The 19,832-nt window shown below is 44.2% G+C and overlaps 1 protein-coding gene across 5 annotated transcripts in view; it reads right to left on the bottom strand.

Annotated features, from left to right (window-relative positions):
* NFATC2 (nuclear factor of activated T cells 2) overlaps nucleotides 1–19,832 on the bottom strand; it is an 86,356-nt gene that overhangs the window by 52,768 nt on the left and 13,756 nt on the right. For all 5 annotated transcript variants that reach the window (XM_057401701.1, XM_057401700.1, XM_057401699.1 and 2 more), the window contains exons 4-5: nucleotides 6,921–7,123; nucleotides 4,701–4,873 (exon numbers count right to left, since the gene is read on the bottom strand). In XM_057401701.1, the coding sequence (XP_057257684.1) occupies nucleotides 4,701–4,873; nucleotides 6,921–7,123 (376 nt within the window). The remainder of the gene's footprint in view (nucleotides 1–4,700; nucleotides 4,874–6,920; nucleotides 7,124–19,832) is intronic.

The raw sequence follows: 19,832 nt of genomic DNA, 5'->3' as shown, positions 1-19,832 counted from the left end.
GCTTGGTTTTACCAAGTGTGGTACTGCACAGACAAGAAGTAAACAGGAGCTCATCCTCATAGCAAGGCTTGCAGCCTGCAAAAGGGCAGGCATTTTCCTTCTGTCTGACTCAGACCTTCCAGACTGAAATATTTTGGGTGCACATTAAAAGTGGCACATGTTGTCAGAATTAGCTTTCAAATTCTGTGCTGTAAGAGAGAATATTTTCACTTTAGGAAAAGCACCGGGTTTTGGGTCAGCTGTATTTAGGGCAAACTCTGTGACTGCCTGGCAGTTGAAATGAAGGAGGCAAAAGAAATTCCTTTAATTCAGCTGGAAACCATTCTACTCACATAATAATCGTGGTTATGATTAAACTTGCAAATGGGTCTCTCGCAAGTGCAAAGAGACCATTCGTTTCTATTTTTTTGTCTCAATAAACTAGGGCTCCTTCTCGCCTGCCATTGTATTCCAACCAGCACAGCTCCCAGCCAAGGAAAAGCACTCGCTGGTTTGCCAAGACAACATTCTTCTACATGACTAGCTCTTTCCTCTGTAGTTATTAATGTTTCACATATCATAGAGTCAGATTGTCTAATATTATGGGAAAACCTACTAGAAGGAGAGAAAAATAAAGGAAACTTCCAGGGAAATTGATTAAAGGGAAATAAGATATTTGACCCAATTTAGTGGAACAAAATATGGTCAATAATAGAAACTATTTAAATTCCTCAGATGGACACACAGTTCTTTAGCAATGAGGTTTGTTTGTTTTGTTTTTTTAACACCTTGGGATTCTATTATAAGAACAAGATTTTAGACTCCATCTCTCGTGCCAAGTGCAACTGTTTGCATTTTACGGGATTTATGAGCACAGCCTGCTATCAGCAAACATAGCTTACACAAAACAAAGGAAGAGTTAACCAGGATCCATTAGAATAAAAGCCATCACAGAGTGTGGATGACAACTCCTAAGCCTTAAACCCACATCTCACAGACACTCACATAAAGCAGTTTTTGGTTGCTGACAGCATGGAGTAAACCAAGCTACCTTCCTGGTGCTTAAGTGGCTACTCTGAACTCCCTTCAACACTGCTCCTTCTGTGCTACATGGATGTTTCAGCTGAGGAGTAGAAACACTCTCCTCCTCTGGAGAAACAGAAACTCCAGAGAATCACTCACTGAGAAATGCGTTTCAGGTCATAGTGTAAATCAGAGCAAATTAATAGTTACAGAAATTTCCTTAATGGTTCGAAAGCAATGATCAGGTCTGCAAACAGCAAACCCCTCCTTGTGCGATTTGCTAAGTGGCTGATTGTTATTAGGGCTGCATTTGAAGGTATTTGAATACATGTGATTTCAACACCTTCTGTGATAGCAGCTCTGTGATAGCCCTGCCTGGCCCAGCAAGAGCTCATCTAACACAAGCTGGCTTATGCCTAAAGCCCAGCCCCGCACGACTGCACTGTGACTAATAGCACCAAGGTGTGCAGAGGAGCAACACGCTGCTGCACACACCCATCAGCTCTGGATCCCAGGGACATCTCACACAGTGCCTATAGGGCTTGCTGCCGTTTCAGCATGGAGCAACACCCAGGAGAAGGGATTCTTCTCACTTTTCCAGCACCACATCTGCCAGAGGGTGGCTTTTTGTCCCTAACTAATAGACGACCTGTTGCTACAATTATCAGAGGGCTTTCAAATGCCTTTGCCTCCTCAGTGGCTTTAGAACAAATCAACAGGCAACAGGAGAAAAAAGCTGCGAGCTGCTGAATGTGCAGGCTTGTCTGGATATGAGGTCCCTTTTAAGGCATAACTGATGGTTTAATAACATATCACCTCCTTGGTCCTCCCACACAGCTGCCTGGGGAGGAACTGGCTCCGGATGATGCTTTGAACCTGTGAAATCCCCTCCTAAAACCTGTCAAGTGCTGAATGTGACACAGATGAGGTGGAACCAAATCGCCCTGTGAAAAGCAGATACTTCACAGTTCTTGCTTCATTGCAGCTAATGATCTGCTGACACCAGTGGGAGTTTTTAGCCAGGATCAGCTTCTGCTGAGGAGAGCATTCAGATATTCTGTTGGTAGCAACAGTGCTCTCAGGGGAGCCCCACTGGTAGGGAAATGGCCAGTTATCTTAAATCTGCTACTTACTAGGGCTTTCCCAGAGGGATATTATTAACAACTACCAGACAGGAGAGATCTTATGGGACAGTCCCTGAGGATAAGGGATTCCCACGTGGCCAAAAGGAAAAGCAAACAAAGGCAAAAAAAAGAGAATCCCAGCAGCACACAAAGGTGGGAAGCGGGACACAAGGAGAAAGCCCCTTCTTGGCAGAGCACGTGAATTTACCTGAGTCTGAGCTCCGCCACATGTGCAGACTGTCTGGAAGAAACTGAGATTATCATCTCTAGGGTGACTTAGCCTGCATTACTAATGCTGGCTGAACCAACTGATGTTTTTAACCAACTTCCCAGAACCGGGCTGAGATCAGGAAGTCATACTGAAATGCAAAAATGTGGCTAAATATGCAACATACACACTAAATGGAAGCAGCTTATTACTCCAGATCACTTTATACTCTGCTTCCATGAGCTCAGAAATGAACAGTCCTTAACTTATCTCTCCAAACTGCCACTATATCCAGTACCATACAAATAAAACTGTTTTTTTTTTAACTTGGGGAACAAACACTTTTTTGTTGTGGGAGCTTTGCTGTCCTCTGTGCAACCAACATTTTCATATTTTAATTACAAAAAACAGAAAACCAAGCCACTTATCCTGGTATCTCCACACTTGGCTCTTCTTTATGCCCCTGAGACTCATCAAAGCAAACGCATCTCAGAATAAACACCTGGACATCTTAACCAAGCCACCGCAAATAGCAGTCATTGCACAGCAAATGAGGTGTGCACATACAGTTCAGAAAAATGTGATCTTATTCTGTAAACCATGACCAGATTTCTGCTTGAATAATCTTTGGTGAAGGGCGCAAATAGCAAGCGCAGTTGTGGAAGGGTCTTAGAAATGCCCGGCTAACTCATATTTGGGGTGTGATCTGCAGGGGTCCCTGCATGAGCCAGGGACCATCCACCCTCTGCTCTGGGCTTGTGCCACTTTCCTGTATGTCTGAGTTACACCTTGAGTTTCCCCACCCAAGTAGCTCCCCATTTCAGGCAGGAATGGGCTGTTTCCACTCAGAAAAGAAACTGAGGGAGAGACCAGGTGATCCTTTGCCACAATTGCCTTCCCATCCACAGAAGCTGCAGCTTACTGTTTCCTTTAGCAAATGGGCCTTTGTTTCAGCAGGGACACGTTTGGGGTGGAGGCCGCTATTGTTTAAGCCATCTGGTCCCATACAGGATCGTAACTGTTTCCTATGGAGAAAGGTGGTGGCTACTCCCACTCCTTTCCCCATCACAGTGCCCAGAGACTTCACTCAGCTGCTAAAATGGTCCAATAGTATCTTCTCAAACACTGCCAAAAGATCATACATATCCACCATCCTCTCCTTAGCCTTGCCTTGTTTCATTCATTTATACTGATTTTTAAAAAGCTGCCATCAGTAACTCACTAACCACAATTTCTCTCAATTTCCCATCCAAAATTGGCTCCCCTCGTATTCTAAGCAGTTATTTAGGTAAAGCTGCATCTCAATAAATAGAACTCACACATGAGAAACTCTTCAATGACTTTCTTCACATGACTTACAGCAAGACAGGTTCTGCTAAAGGGGTGAGTCATTTAGCAAAGGTAGAGGAAAACTGTTCATTGTGTATTTGTGAAATCCCCAAACCGCTGAAAATTTGCCATTTACCAACAAAAAGCATCACAGGATGCACATGAACCAGCAAGGCGGGTAGAGCCCTTCCAGAAATGACTGCAACACAGGTGGCACCTTATCAGAGGCCTCTTTCTCAGGATCCTGTACATTGAAATGAGTGGGAGGTGCAGGTTTCTCACCTTACACACTGATAGGATTTGCTCCTCAAATCAAACCTCAGGGTTTCTTTTATCCCTCAGGGGAATACCAGAACAACCCAGGCTTTCCCTGCTTCAGCTGCAGTCTCCTGAGCTGTACACCCCTTAGCACCGACATCTACACAAAACAATAACCAGGATGCTCTTGAGCCTCTACATCAAACTTGTTTCTCCATTTCAGTTGCATTCCTGCCACAGCTCACATCAAAGGTCACTCCTTCCGCAGGCAGGACTGGCCACAGTGCTGGGATCTGGCCCAGGTTTGAATTCAAAGCCCTCAACCACCTGCCAGCTTGCAGATAACAAGTTCTGGCTGTGCCTCCACTCAAAGTGAATCCCCTCCCAGGAAGGCAGACAGCTTGCATGCTCATACACAAACAAGGGGAATGCATATATGCCCCTGTATGCATACTCACACTGGCTCCCTGCTCCCAGAGAAGAGCCGCTAGCCAGCAACACAAACTCTGCAAAGCCCCAAAGTCCCTTGTCGTCCTCACAAATTATAAGCATCATGAAGAGCCACCTGCCACCAAAGCTTGTTTCAGGAAAGTGAGTGCACATAGGTAGGAGCTGCAGGTCACTCAAATGGTGGCACAGACCCAGTGTGCAGGAAAAACAGAGCACTTTGAGTCTATCTGAGGACATTGGGATTTTTCCACTGCATCAGCATGAAGCAGAGGGACATGACATTCGTTGTTACGAAGACAGAGAAGGATCAAATCTCAGGAGATACTTACAGCACTCGATGGGGTTTGATGCTGCTTGCAGAGAGATGATCCTGCCATTGGACTCAGGGATGTGCACACGGAAGACAAGCCGGACGCGGGTGTTCTTCCTGCCAATGTCTGTCTCTCCCTTGCGCAGCTCAATGTCTGCATTCCTCAGCTTCAAAATCCCTGCGCAGTCAATGCTGCCAAACACACATGCTGTTTAGCTTAACACTGCTGCTCTCAAATAGTTTGGAAATAGGTGACAGTCAAGAGGATTAAGCTGGTTTGCTTTGATCCCTGGGTTAAGAGCAGCTCCAAATACTGCTCAACTTAGGATCTAGATATTGCCATTTCAGCAATTCCAGGGGAAGAAATCCCAGACATACAGTGAGTGAGGGATGCTGCTGGACCATCCCCAAGGGATCTGGGCCTGGTGGCTCAATGGGTCCCAAGCATGTCCCAGCTGAGGGCTAGGGGTGGCCTTTACCCTGGTGACAGCAGAAGCCACTCTCCAAACATTAAACCCCCAAGTCTTGTTTCCCCTCTGTGCTAAGCAGAAGGGAAAACATGGCAAAGCTCATCCCAGCATGCTGGGACAGGGAGAGTGAACCAGAACCAGAAGTGCACACTGGGGCAGGCAATAAGCTGAGCCTGTGCTGCAGCCCTCTGTGAGCTAGAGAGCATGAAAGCCTCCACCACCAGCTCTCCAAACAGCTCAGTGTCTAGAGACTGCACAGCAGCTATTGCCTGCATGTGGGCAAATCAGTTCAGCTCCACGGGAATCACAGCAGTTGAAGCAGCTAATTGTATGTACCACCCAGGCACATCTTCCCTCAGTTTGTAATGCAAGCACTGAATTCAACTCCAAAGCAGCAACTAGACTGCTCTCTCCTTCTCTGGGACAAAGTAGGTGCTACCACTAGAGCTGGCCTCTCCTGCCCTGGCCCAGGTCACTGTGTCATCCTCCAGAGCCCAGGAATGTTGTTCCCAGCAAAGCAATAGCCTGGCAGAGCAGAAAATGGTTCTCTGCTCCCATTCACCAAGTCCCTGCAGAAAGGGAGGGTGTAGAAAGCAGAATGGGGCTGAGCAGCAATAAAGAGATTAGGATTGCTTGAACCAGCACTGCAACTTAAAGTTGGTGTAAGTGCAGGTTAACTTCTTAAGAGTCCAGCGTAACCCAGCAAACACACTTGCCACACTTAAGAGAATGTGGCAATTAATATTTAGAGAACCTAAGCTCTTCAGCTCAGCAACACTCCTCAGAGGATGCAGTGAGCACTGCTATTAAACAGGCACTGACAAACCATTTTGATATCAATTTTAAAGACAGACCATTCTTCTTCTTTTGATATGAATTAAAATCACATTTTGGGAGGCATAAACCCCAAGCTGTTTCCTACACCCACGTTGTTCCTCACCATTGTTTGTGTGCAAGGGTTTATTACTCCGGGGTTACTTGTTAGGAATGAGGTATATTTTCTGACTTTTCTGACCAAAAAAAGGTTGTGTATAAAGAAAGAATGTGCATTTTGTGATGGAACAGGGGGCTTAAAAACACAGCTGCTCTGCTAATTTTGTCAGTATCCTCTGAAGGATGGAGATACAGCTCTTCCCTCTGCAGAGCAATCACTCTCTTGCTGCCTGGCACACGTTCAAGCCTGAAGTTTCAGTCTGGTGCCCGCCTCATCCCTCTGCCTCCATAAAACTGGAGGGAGTAATACAGAAAAGATGTGCCTGTACTTGCTTTTCTGTTAACCTATTACAACGGGAGACTGCAATTTCATGGCCAGAGAAACTTGGCTGAGTTCAGAAGAGATATTTTTTATTCCTTCAAATCCAAAATGAATTGCACACCTTTCCTCCACTGCCTACTGCTCCTTGCTACTCATCGTGTCCCTGCAGCAAAAGGACTTTAGATCAGAATCTTGTTTTCCTTGGTGCCCCATTCTAACACTGAAGATGACACATGACTGCAATACAGTCAATTGGTGTTAAGAGTAAAAAATACCTGCATCGTCAGCTGATGACTGGTAACTCTGTAAGCAGCTTTTACCTAGGAGCTTGTAACTGCTGCTTATGTGCTCTTAAAAAGGATCTTACACTCGTATATCATTCCAATGCTTTGGAAAGGGGAGTACGTCCAGAGCAGGCATCATTATTCATTTAAGTGACTCCTTCCAAGGAGAAGGAACTTCAAATGACAATTTAATCCTCCTCAACCTTGTTAATAAAAAGCAATGTGCTTACGTTGCTTTCATGTTGTTTTTGGGTTCCAATGGGATCTCTAAAACTTTGGTGTTGCCAATGATTTTTTCATAGCTGGTGGTGGTGACGGTTTTTCCCGTTATGCGATGGACTTGATAGAAAGCGTGAGGTTTAAGTATCCGTTCATCTGCTGTCCCAATGAAGATCTGAAGGCCCAAGGGTTTGCTCTCCATGTAACCGTGAAGCTGGCAAGACATTAAATAATCTATTATCACACACAGGGCTTGCAATGCCTTCATGTCAGGAAGCCAAATTATCTACAGACATATATAGATACGGGGAAAAACATAAAGCTATCTGTAGTACAGACTCTCCTACTCTGAGAGACAAACATCCTCTTAAAAGTATTTGTTGGAGTCCACAATACATAGGGAAGCGAGATAATGGAAAGCATGCAATTAATAGTTATTATACTAAATATATCAAGACAAAAAAATACCAGACAAGCTCTTGATTACCAGAAATTTGTTGTCTCCAAAACAGACTGATAAATCCCCTCAAAAGACACATTTTTGAGTACACTTGCGTAATTTACAGTGACTGATTCCTAAATGAGGTTCAAAGGATTTTTCTCTGTGGGGTGGATAAAACTGCAAAGCCATGTTGACTCCCTCCACCTGCAGCCTTGGGCAGTGATTCCTGCTTCCTGTCAGCAGGAAACACAGTAAGGACAGAAGTCTCTGGCTTGCATTTATACACATAGTACTCTCATATGCACCCTCTCCAGACCTTGTCAAAGCTAATGGAAGATGCCTATTGACACAAGGGGCTTTAAACCAGTCCCTATGTGACACTCAACTTGCAAACCCTACTTTCTGTCCAGCCTAACATTCAGTAAAATTTCTTTGCCTCAGCTCAGCTTTTGATTCCTACTTCAACTGCAGTTAAAACAAATGACATTCTTTTCCCCCTTAAACAGGAAGTATCTAGTGAATGTGCCTGTGATTTTGAGGACTGAAAAGTTAAACCATGTATAAACATTTCAGAAACTAATGATCCCTGCCACATCCCTTTCTCTGGCTTTGGCACTCACAGCCTTGCCCCAGCTCAAACCCATTTCAAACCCAGCCAGAAGGATTGTGCTTCCAACCTCCCACTTCGCTCGTATCACCAAGCTTCCCAACTCTCCCGCTTCCCATCCCCCTCATACCAGACATAAGCTGCCTGCCTTCATCTTCAAAGTTCTACTCTTCTCTTTGCCCTCTGATGTCTCATTTTCTACCCAGTTATCAACACCTATTTCAAAACTTCCTAAATCCAGCCCCAAACACCAGCATCAACTTCAACACTCACAGCATTGCATTTTCTGCTCATCAGCCTCTTCGCCCAGGGAGGATGCTCCCTTTTAGTACCTACATCTCCACCCTACAAATCTCTCTGTCTGCAGAATTCTTAAGAGGTATTAACAGAAAGTATGTTCTTGTTCTCCTGAAATCACTTAGATGGACTGGTCTTGATTCACTGCTCTGAGAAACTCACCCTTCCTCCAGTTGTTGGCTCACCCTCAGCCATCCTCTTGCACTGCATTAAAATACCATCTGTATAGGTAGAGATGGCATTTTTGCTGCGACTGTACAGCACAAGGAGGTCTTAGTTGACCTTAGAGAGTGGGGCCTCTAGGGTTCAAGGACATAAACATACTCTTCTGTACTAAATAACCTTTTTATAAACAGCATTTGCTGCAAGAGAAGCAAGAAACCCAGAATGCCTCCATAGACCAGGAGACGAGGAAATTTCCTCTTCTATATTAACATTCAAAATTACAAATCAAACCATTCTCACATAACCAAAAATGAAAACCAGACATTTATCTACCGCACAGCTAGTGATCTAGCTGAAAGGGAACTTTATGGTCTGAGACATGCTAAATTTGTTTTCAATTATTCTGTCCACATACAAAACCTTGATGAAGCCATACAAAACAAATAGTACTGGAAGATCAGAGAAAAGAAGATTAAGCTAATGATATTCATGGCTAAACCAGTTGTTTTTTTTTTCTTTTCACCAGTCAGCAGGAGGTATCTTTGCACAGAAGGATTAATTCCCCCCTGGAAGGGGACCACAAGCAGCATCAGTGCAATCCTGGCAACCTTCCTCCAGTATGGCAAATGTAAAGCGACACTCACTCTTCTGAGCTATCATTACTCATCTAGCACATATTTGCAAGGCATACAAAGACAGGGCCTATGCCCCAGAGACCTTACAACCCAAGGGCCTGAATTTGTAGCCTCCGCTTACATGAATAGCCCCATTGAAGTCAACAGGCCTTAAGTGAGAGTTGTGCAAGAAAGAATTACAGAATCCAGCCCGGCCGCAGCTCAGGCACCTACGATAACTCACTCGCACAGAGCTTCAGGAGATGGTGAGGAGGGAAAACAGGGTACAAGGCTTTGTGCAGACATGCCAGTTGGCTCTGGGAGCTAGCTGGAGGAGTGGAGCCGGACTGCAAGCATAAGGGTTGGTACTGGAGAAGCAGCACTGCCAAGAATGTGATGTATACGATGGCAGCCATGGGGAGATTTAAAAATGGATAGAGTGTATGGAAGATTAAAGGCAACAGAGGTCAAAATGATAGATCTACTTGGAATAGGCATGAATGCAAGAATCACCCCCTATTTTTCCATGGAGGCACATTAAGCCCAGGTCCTCTGGGAGCCATACTGAAACTCATCCTAAGCATGGTACTTTCAAAATCCAAGATTTCCTGGCCTTCAATAAAAAGCCATTGTATGAGCAAAAGCCATTTTGTCTTTACAAGGGGAGAGGGAGGAGAGAAGAGCATTTTTTAAGTACTGAGCATGTTTATTGTCACGCCTGACAGAGTAATTCTTTGTGGATCCAGCTAAGATGACAAGAGCATCCTTTGGGCTGGAGCAGTTACTACAATGACAGCAAAGCAGCTTTCACTCTACCCTCCCTCCTGGCAGAGCAAAATCCCAGAGTTCTAGGTGAGAGACTGGAATGGAGGAAAACAGATAATAAATTACAAAGGAAAATTTGCCCCCAGTGAGCACAGTCAGTAGCAGCTGTAACAGAACTGGCTACATACACAGTTTTTAATACTGGCCACCTTTAAAAGTAATTTTGAGTGGTGTTTGCTCATGTATAGAATGAGTTCCCAAGGCAAAAATACTCATGGTCTTCTAATAATACATATGTGCGTGAGTGTGTGTCTGTATAAATGTATACATACTTAATGAAGAGAAGAATTGATTGCATGTTCATATGGCAATGTTTGTTTCATCTGCTGGACAAAGGGGTATAAAACACGTAGTAAAAGGATTTCTGTTCCTCTGGAGGACCAGATTTGAAATAAATTGTTTGATCAGTGGAAGAAAGTAATATAATTATTTGGTAATTTATGGCATTATGGCAATTCTTTGGGATGACTTCATTGTCAAATCAAAATAGCTTTATAAAATGAAATACAAAGAGAAAAATATATATGAAAGTGAAAAGCATCCCCATAATAAAAGGGTGTGTCCTTATCTTGAGCTAACTGATTAAGTTTTAAAGGATATTATAGATGATCATTTGCCATAAACATTTCCATCTACCTTTCACTTGCTAAGAACTCATCAGGGTGACTTAGGAACAAAAGACAAAGATGGACAACCCACAGAAATGCTCCAGGAACTTTAAAATCAGTTTTACACCCAGCTCTGCAACCAATTTACTACATAGCTTCAGTCATGTCATGCAACCTCTCTATTTATCAGTGTTACAGTGATGCTAACCCTACTGTGCAGGGACAGAAATTAGTGTTTTGTGATATATTTTTATATAGAAAAAAATCATCATGAGCTAGAATGAAAGAACACATTAAAGGTAGGTTTCAGATCTATGCTCCCTCCTCAAAAAAGAACTATGGTACTCTCAATAAACACCTCCACTATGCTAGGCAGCTGCTTTAGTATTTAACCATAATGCCAATCTGTTCTTTGGTAGAGCAAAGAAGTAAAAGTGGCCCTTAAAGAATCCTACAGAGAAGTGAAGACTGAAAACATTTTTTAAATAACTACTTTGAAATTCTTTTTCTTTCCTTCTTTAGCAACAACCACAATGCTCTAAAGTCTCAGGTTTTCAGTCCTACTCTTCTGCTCAGCTGACAGAAGGGGGACAGCAGCTTGCCCTGCAGCTGCCTGAGGGGAGCTGCAGCAGGAGATGCAGCACAGACAAGAACAGGGGACCAGCCCCACGCCAAGGTGGTCCTTCACTCTTTTTCACTCTTCTTTCCATGAAGAAAACAAAATCATCCAGATTTCAGTTTCTAGAGAGTGAGAATCGAGAGAGATTTATGAATACAGAACTCTGGGAGGAAATATTTTTGTGTATTATAAGGTGACCTATTCACAATAAAACTCCCCCAAACTGTACACAGATCGAGCTGGAAAAAAACCAACTCCTTTGAGTCACATTTGCCACAAGGGGAAAGAGAAGCCAGACATGATGTGTACCTTTCCATACTCTATTTTGGGATTTTAAGATCCTATTTCTTTCAGTTGAAAGATTTTTCTTAAACTTTGCTTTTGCATAACTCTTACAATATTACCATAGCCAGACATGGGCTGGTCTGTGACCTGAGGAAATGCAAAGCACTTTGGCAGATAAACAAATAACATCATTCAGAAAACAAGACTTTTCTTGTTTGGTTTGCTGCTACAATTTGGTTTCTAAACAAAATGGAAATGTGTGGCATGATTAAAATCATTGGCTCTCCTCTGCATAAATAAAATTCATTCATTCTGCACTCCACCTGTGGATCAATACCAGGCAAATTTGGGAGAGGGGGCTATTGAAGTGCCATTTTCAGGAATGGCACGTGTGTAATTCTGCATGCAAAAAATTTAGCTCCTGTGTACTGGCAGCCCAGTTACCCACCTGAACACAACTCCTGTGACAGTACCAGCAATCGCAACCATCGAGACCACACATGAGGCATATAAAACAACACTTTTTTTTAACCCTGTGCTATTTCAAAACCGAGTTCTTACAAAGACCCCAGCTCAAAATGCACAAGCACTTAAAGCCAGAGTTTAAAATTCACATCTAAATCATTCCCTACCTCAGCGTTCAGATGAACCAAACCTTGCATCCACACAGCTGGCACTGCCTCTGGCTAGGAGGTTTAAAAACACAGGGCTGCACGAACAGCAAATCCCTTTGCACAAGTGAAGCCTGCAACACTGCTTAGTTATAACCAAGTGATTAATTGACAGCACAGGCAGAAAGAGAGGTTAATTCCTTAAAGATTCTATAGGTAGTCACCTACAGATACAATATATGCATATACAGAGGGAATTTAGTAAAACCTGCAGAATTTAGATCTTTGAATCTTGGACACCTTTAGTTGAATTTAAATAATATTTTATACAGAATTATATTATTGGCAAGAGAAAGGAGGCTTCACAGGAGATAACTCCTTATTCTTACATGGGGAAGCAAGGGCAGAAAGGTGCAATGATTTTTCCCCACAGGGGATGGGCAGCCAAAGTGCAGTGAGAAACCAGAAGTCTCTGTCCCCCTGTGCTCTGTCTTGCTGCAGGCATTGCTGACCTCATTCTGCAAACAGCATGAGCGCGTGGTAACACATCTCACCAGCCATAGCACCTCAGCTTCCACTGGCACTGCAAGCTTCTGCCTTTGCCTCTTCAATTGACAGGTTTCAGAAAAGCCTCTAAGAACCTGTGTAATACAGAGGCTGATTTCCTTAGAGAGAAGAAGAGAGTAATTTGGTTCCCATTCATCCCAAAAGAGCTTTGTCTGTCAGGAATTTAGTTTTTTCTCCCCTGGGAGGTATAAAGCTGCATCTTTAAAGTTGATTGCACACATCTTCCTGTCTAGACAATGCAAGCTGCTGCCAGAAGGAAAATATAAAACTGGAGAATGAATTCTCTAGTCTTGGTGATTTTATTTGCTTGAAAGTAATCAGTTCTCTTGCTTGCTTCAGCTCACTGTAACACGAGGCTTACTCCATTAACTGCTGCATATTACTTGCTATCTCCCTGTGGAAGTCACTCCAGCTTCCCCCCAGACTGGGCGTGCATGTGTGTGGCCAGCTGTGAGAACAGCGCCGGTGTGATTCAGAGGGACCATCCCGGGCCAGTAGTGAAAAGTGGGAAAACAGAGCTTGACCAGCAACGTTTAATTAGAAGCAAATACAAAGCCGCGTGAGAAATCACTTCCTCCTACTGCTTCCCTTTTCCTGCTGTACACAAGGAGATAAGAAAGCACCGAACAGCTCACCAGGAGCGGCACGTGGTTGTGGCACCACTGCCCTCGCAAGGAGGCCCAGCTCATCCAACGCCCACCTTCCTCTACAAACAGCAAGAGGTTACAGAGTTGAACCCCTGTCTCAGAGCTTTTGACACCACAAACTATTGCCCTGCTCAGACTCTTCATCAGCCCCGAGGCTGTTTTCTGAGCCAAAAAGTATTTTCAGACAGCAGACAAGAGGAAGATGTGCCCCAGCTTAGAACAGTGCTGCTGTGGTGCCCCTCTACTCCCTTCCTGGTGGAAGCAGCTTTGCATCTCGGATTTGATCATTAATTCTCATTATTAATACCCTTTGATTGCAGCAATTTCAAGCATTCTGGGGGAACAGCAGTATTCCTACCAAGATGGAAAATTTCACTGTATTGTTCAGGAAGACTGGTATATCAATAGCTGTCAGTAATTAAGACAAAGACTTCATCCAGACACCATATCATGTAGCAGCTTGCCTGCCTGCTTCAGTTAGAGCTGACATTGAGCAACAAACTTGAATCTTGTCACATGTTTTTGTTCAATTTAATGTACTTGGGACATAGCAAAAGAACGCAAACCAGAAGGAAATCTCTGCCTTGGTGCTTTTTGCTCCTTACCAAAGCAGTCTAAGAAGGCCTCCAAAGATAATTCTTTGAACATCTGATTCTGCTAAATGATGAGTTTTTATTATACTCAGTTTTAAGTGTTTCTTATTTTGGTGACAATTTTGTCAAAATTCCAAGGCCTGAATCTCATTTGCTCTGCTGCTCCTTACAGCAAATGACAACCAGACTCCCAGCGCCTAACTGGGATATCTGCTTTCAGATGGGGTTAAAATGCAGGTCTCAGACTTTGATGGCAGCTCTTGGGGGTTTTGTTCCCAACAGTCCGGATACTGACCTCACATTGCAACATAAACAAGTTGTTTCCTCTCTGTGCCTCAGTTTCCCTACCCTGTGAAGAGCTGATCCTGTTTTCAAGATGCTTTGACTACCTTGGCTGAAAGTTTAAAAGAAACACTATGCATATGACTGCTGCATATGTACATATACAGGGATTCAGAGATCAAGTCTGCATAGCTGGGTGTGATGCAGCCCCAGGAGCATCATGCTATGCAACCAAGATACGGCACAAAGTTTGACAGCAACCACGCTGACAATGGGCAAGACGGGACAGCAGCAAGAGCATCTTGCAGTTACTCAGTTCAGCCTGAGATGATTGATATGGCTGCACTGAACCAGATCCCCTGAGCTGAGCCCTCTGCCAGGAGTTAGTGCTGGGCATCCTGAGAGGTGGGTTTGGGTCCAGGAACCATACCCAAGCACTGGCTATTTGACTGAATGTCAGCCAGATTTCGGAAAGATTCTAGGCCAAAAAGCATTTTAGAGAGAAAAGAAAGAAAGAAGAATCAAAAAAAGCAAGTCCCAGAAATCTCTCTCCTCCCCAATTTCTTCCTCATGTTGAAACCCATAACACAAGGCAAGCTCAAGAGGGAGAACAACTCAGGTCTGCTGGAAGCATCGGGGTTTCAACAGTTGTTTCAGAATGAAATAGAGACCCTAGAAAATTTTCACTGAGGAGCAGCAGCAGGAGGAGTCCAGTCCCCTTCCCCTGAACAGCGATCAGCCCCATGAGCACAACACCGCCCAAGACACAGGAGACCCAAGCACAAGTCACCACTTGGCATGAGCCACTTCCAATTCAATAGACGCTGGTCTTGAGAGAGGGAGGGAGGCACTGGCAGTTTAGCTGTGTGGTGAAGCCCATGAACAGACAGCTCAGATGTGAGTTTACAGGACACTATCTACCCTGCATGGACTTCTGTGGATATTCAAGTGCATCCTGAACAGGATGAGTTATGTCAGTGTTACTGCTGTGCTGGAAGCATCCACATTCATGGCAAACAGCCACAAATTCCAGCTTGGGTTTACTGCACAGACTCCCCCATGTACATTCCTGCAGTGACAGCATACATGGAAAAAGTAGCCTAAATCTTACATATGCCTAATCCAGGCATATTTCTAATCCTTTCTAATCCAAGGAATAACCCAAGCTTTCTGCATAGCACAGGCATCACCCTCAAACCAGTTGGTAAATCCTCCTTCCCCATACCTCTGCCAAAATTACTTTTTATGAAAAGAAACATACTCTGAAATGGGCTCAAAAGTTTCAATGAGAACGTGTCACTCACCTCTCACCCAAAGCAGCTTGGCACATGGGAAAATGCCACAGGTACTTGGTTCACTGCCCTGCACCCTAGAGCTATCCTGCCTATTCTTCCCTTAGGGGCAAGCTGCACTCACTCAGCCATAATATCTGGGTGACAGCATCCCTTTCACTGAGGGATGCAGACCCAGTTTAAAGACTTCAAGCAAGAGAGGGCACAACTTATCTCTGGTTAAATTCTCCCAGTAACTAATTATCTGCACTGTTACCCAGCAGTTCTCTTCTCACCTTAGTTGCACAGCACAAGCTGGCTCCATCATGCAAGTCCAGGACAGCCTGCCCATGGAAATGCAAACACACAGGGCTTCATCCCTTGGACTTCCCCTTTGCTGAAGGTGGGCAGAAAAGGACCAGTTCAACTCCCTTGATGTTGATGTACCAACAGTAAATCTTCCTGGGCAGGCTGGTTTGAATTGCAGCAGAAGCACATCTCCAGCCCAGCCCAACTTGTGAGAGTGTGAATCACAGTATCAAGCTGTGATTTGGTTTTGAGTTTCCATCAAAGGTTCTGGTTTCACTAACACACAAAGGAATTAGTTGAATGTTGGAAGTCACATACAGTTAGAAATCAGGGCCCCATGGGAAGCCTAGGCTAGAAAACAATGTCTCTTTTGAATTCAAAACCACAAGAAAACACACATGGCAAAATTCAAATATAAAAGGAAAGTAGAACATACGCCTGTTATTGTAAAGCAGCTCCTGTGTGCTCCATTGACAACTCTATTATTGCAGCTTCTTTTTAATAAAAAAGAAAAGAAATAAAACGAAGGCAGTGGAAGTCACCACAATTTTAAAAGCTAAAACCAATGGAAACGGTTGGGGCAGCTGTGCTGGACAGGAGCCCCCCTCCATACACCTCTCCTATTTCAAAGAGAAGCGAGCAGGAGACTAGCACACACAGGCACGTGATGGGTTGGGGTACCCTGTGCCCTCCACTGTCCTCCACTTGAGCACCAGTTTTTGTAGACCTGGTCTATGGTTGGATGTTGTACTCAGTTAAACAGCTGGGTAATGTATTTAATTTTTACCACTACAATGAAGCCAGTAAAGGAGATTTAATTCTGGCAGTAGGATGATAGCTCATAGAAGAATTACCTCCTCCCCTTTCCTTCTGAAAATGGGAGGACATCCTTTTCCCTGTTCACTGCTGCCAGTGGAAGGCCAGCTGTGCCCGGTTTGCCCATTACTGCCATGCTGAAGGTTACTGTTCCTGAACCTCTGTTAGAGGAACTGTCAACAGCTTTTGACGCTGTGTGTGCAAAGAATAGAAGAGACTGAAGACCACAGTGATGTCCATGACATCTGCATTGGCAGCGCTTTTCTTGACTAAATACAACTCCCAGGTGATTTTAAGATAGCAGCAACAGGCAGGGACTGAAGTCTCAGTCCACTTGTGGTATCTCCTCCTGCTGCAGAGTGAAAATGTGGAAGGAGGAGTCCCCAGTGCTCTGACTTGAAGGAAACAATCACTCTCTCTCCCAGCCCTGTTACTCAGTTTAGCCCACCACATCTGACTAAACAAAGACCCCAGAACGCAGCAGCTGCTGAAGCAGGTCACAGGAATGCTTCCTGGAGAAGTCCCCAAGCCACTGAGCTGTCACCTAAAGGCAGGAGGCAGTGGCTCCACCAGCCACCAAGACCTGAATAATATCCCAGACACAGACTCAACTGGCTCAGTTCAGGGCTGCCCGAGCACCTGAACCTCCACCTGCAAGAAGGTGCAACTTTTCTGGCTGAGGAGTGGGTTTTTCCCCACCCCAAGTCAGGGACCACTGATGCAGGATGTCCTCTGGGCAAAGTGCTGCCTTGGAAAACGGGGTCTCCAGTGACCAACATCCTCAGCTGCTTTCGAACACTGCAGCCTCAGGTGTACTGAATGGATTTGATTATCTGACACAAGCAGTGAGGGAAAAAAAGCAGGTTTGTTGATGTAGAATAGAGTTGATGATGTGGTTAAAGTGAGAGAAACAAAGTGAGAGATGCAAATGGGCTACTGATTACTTATGTGCTGGTTTTCATTCAGAAGTATTTGAGCCCTTTGTAAAGATAAGTTAGGAAATCGATGCATCAGGAAAAAGACTTGCTAAGACAGCAATAAAAAAAATGCCAGTTAGGCACAGTCCTTTGAGAATATGCCTAGAAATTACTGTGCTGAAGAGCTGTGTAAAACAGCAGCTTCCCCAAGGATTCCCCAAGGTGAGGCCAAAACCTAGATGCTTGGGGGAAAAAAACAGAAATAAGAAAAACAAAGAGTAAAAAAGCATATATTTACCCTTTGACCCTGAGACTTGGCTGAGTTCTCATAAACAGAGTTTTAACAAGTATACCTCAGCCTCTTTACAGCCCGTGACAGATGCACATCTGAAACTGATGCCCTGTGTCACTGCTCTCAATTACATGAGGTGAAGGCAGCAGTAAATTACACTTTCATCTCACACTGATCACCTCTAAGGACCCCTGATGACTTCAGAATGTGGGAAGACTGTGATGTGAAATGGGCTTGCCTCATTTATACCCATGGGCTGCAACATAAGTAAAAGCAACCACTTCTAATAAACTGAATACAGATCAACTAGCCAGAGTACAGCTGGACAATCATTTCCATAGATCAACTGCTCATCTTCCCTAAAAGCTTTTCCTTCCCCCTCCACTCTCCTAGAAGGAAGGACAAGAGCTCTGCTTAGAACTCCCTGAAACACCACACAATTGGGCAAAGAATGTGGCTTCATGCAAAGCAGTAGGTCAAAACCAGAACCGCTAGGTTTAATGATTATCTTCAAAATAGTGTTTTTATGGCTTTTAAGGTACCACAGATTCTGCTTGACCACGGGGTGAAGCTCATCTAGACCCAACCTTTGCTACTGAAGGTCTTTCCTTCTCATCACTGCCTTAAAGACAGGAGAACCTTTGATGAAGAACTGAAAAATCTGTCTCCCCTTGCAGCAGAGGTTCTTATCACCACATTTTCCTGTGGGCAGTAGGTGAGAGACATTGAGTGTTACTCAAGTGCTACCACATCCCCTGTTTCCCCTGGACAACAGGATACTGAGCAATGCCAACAACCCCAACATTTTACTTTCCTTTTAAGAGGTAGGAGCTCCTAGAAGGATAATTGAAAATAATGCTGGGAGAGATCTCAAGGAACCATCTAGTTCATCTCTCCTGTCCCAAACAGAATTCAAATATATCAATTCCTTCCTAGCAGCTGTTTGCTTAAAAGCATGCAAAGATGGAGATTTTTACTCCTCTTGGCAGGGCATGCTGCCGCAGGGTGAACTTGAGCAAAGGAAGATTTGTATTTGGATTGCCACCTGTATTCCAATCACATCCATAAGCTCTTCTCATAGGAGCAGTCACTGCCTTTCCTAATGAACAGTCTCTCTCAGAAACTTGACTGGAGCAGTTGGGTACAAATAAGCAGCTGTCCCTCAACTCTGATGAAAAAGAGCTGGAATCCAATCATGCCTACCCTTCCTCTGTGGTCTCAATGACCAGATGGACCTGCAAGATGGTAGGTGCATACAAACTTCAGCTTTGTCCTTGCTATGCAGCATTTCCTTGCTGTTCTCAATGACTTAACATCTCAGGGATACTCACAGTGGTATTCAACTTGCATCCCTAAAATAGAAGCTTGAGTTTCTCTATAGTCAACAGCAAGCTGGTTTCCTCTGCAGAGTGACTCAGAACACCTAAACTGGGAGCCTAAGCTTCTCCATGTGACTCTAGATGGTTTATGATTTAGATGGCGTGCAGCACTCCTCTCTTCCTCCCCCAGGCAAACAAAGTAAATGCCCTCTGGTGTGTGTCCCATCTAGTCAGAGGTTTTGATTAACCAGACTCTTCTCCTATCATACTTGGAGTGCACAACTGGTGCAGGGTCTCCAGCACAAACTCTCGGGGCTAGACACGTGAAGATGAGGAAGCAGCATCAGAAAGATAAACCACAAGATAAGGCCTGGAGGATATGAGATCTGCTGGTCTTTAGCTTCAGAGCACCCAAAAGAAGAAACTTGCATGCAAAATGCAGTTTACAAAAAGTAAGTAGTGCGGGCCAACACTGCACAGCAACAACTAGCCAGCATCTCTTCCTCCAGAAGCTTCAGCTGGGTAACTACTCATATAGAGGGTTAAGTTGGTTGGTTTTTTTACAAGATTCTATTTTAGAAAAGGTAATCAAAATAGTGGAAAAGCAGCATATCGAAAATGGGTGTAAAACGTGTGGGACATGATTGGGACATTCAGCCTCAGTTTAAATCCCATCAGGCTTCTCCCACTCAGGGCAAGCTTGGCTTCTCAATATTTAACTCCAAACGTCTAAGAGATAGCACTGGATTCAAGAAAGTTAACAAAAGTTGAAATTTCTTGGGGGGAAAGAAGGGGAAAAAAAAAAAAAAGAAAAGAAAACTTAAAGCCAAATGACTT

The sequence above is a fragment of the Pezoporus wallicus genome, unplaced genomic scaffold (assembly GCF_028554395.1).
Source record: "Pezoporus wallicus isolate ANWC-B61680 ecotype Strahan unplaced genomic scaffold, APGP_CSIRO_Pwel_v1 contig_9238, whole genome shotgun sequence".
NCBI lineage: Eukaryota > Metazoa > Chordata > Aves > Psittaciformes > Psittacidae > Pezoporus > Pezoporus wallicus.
This window is presented reverse-complemented; position numbering and strand designations above follow the sequence as displayed.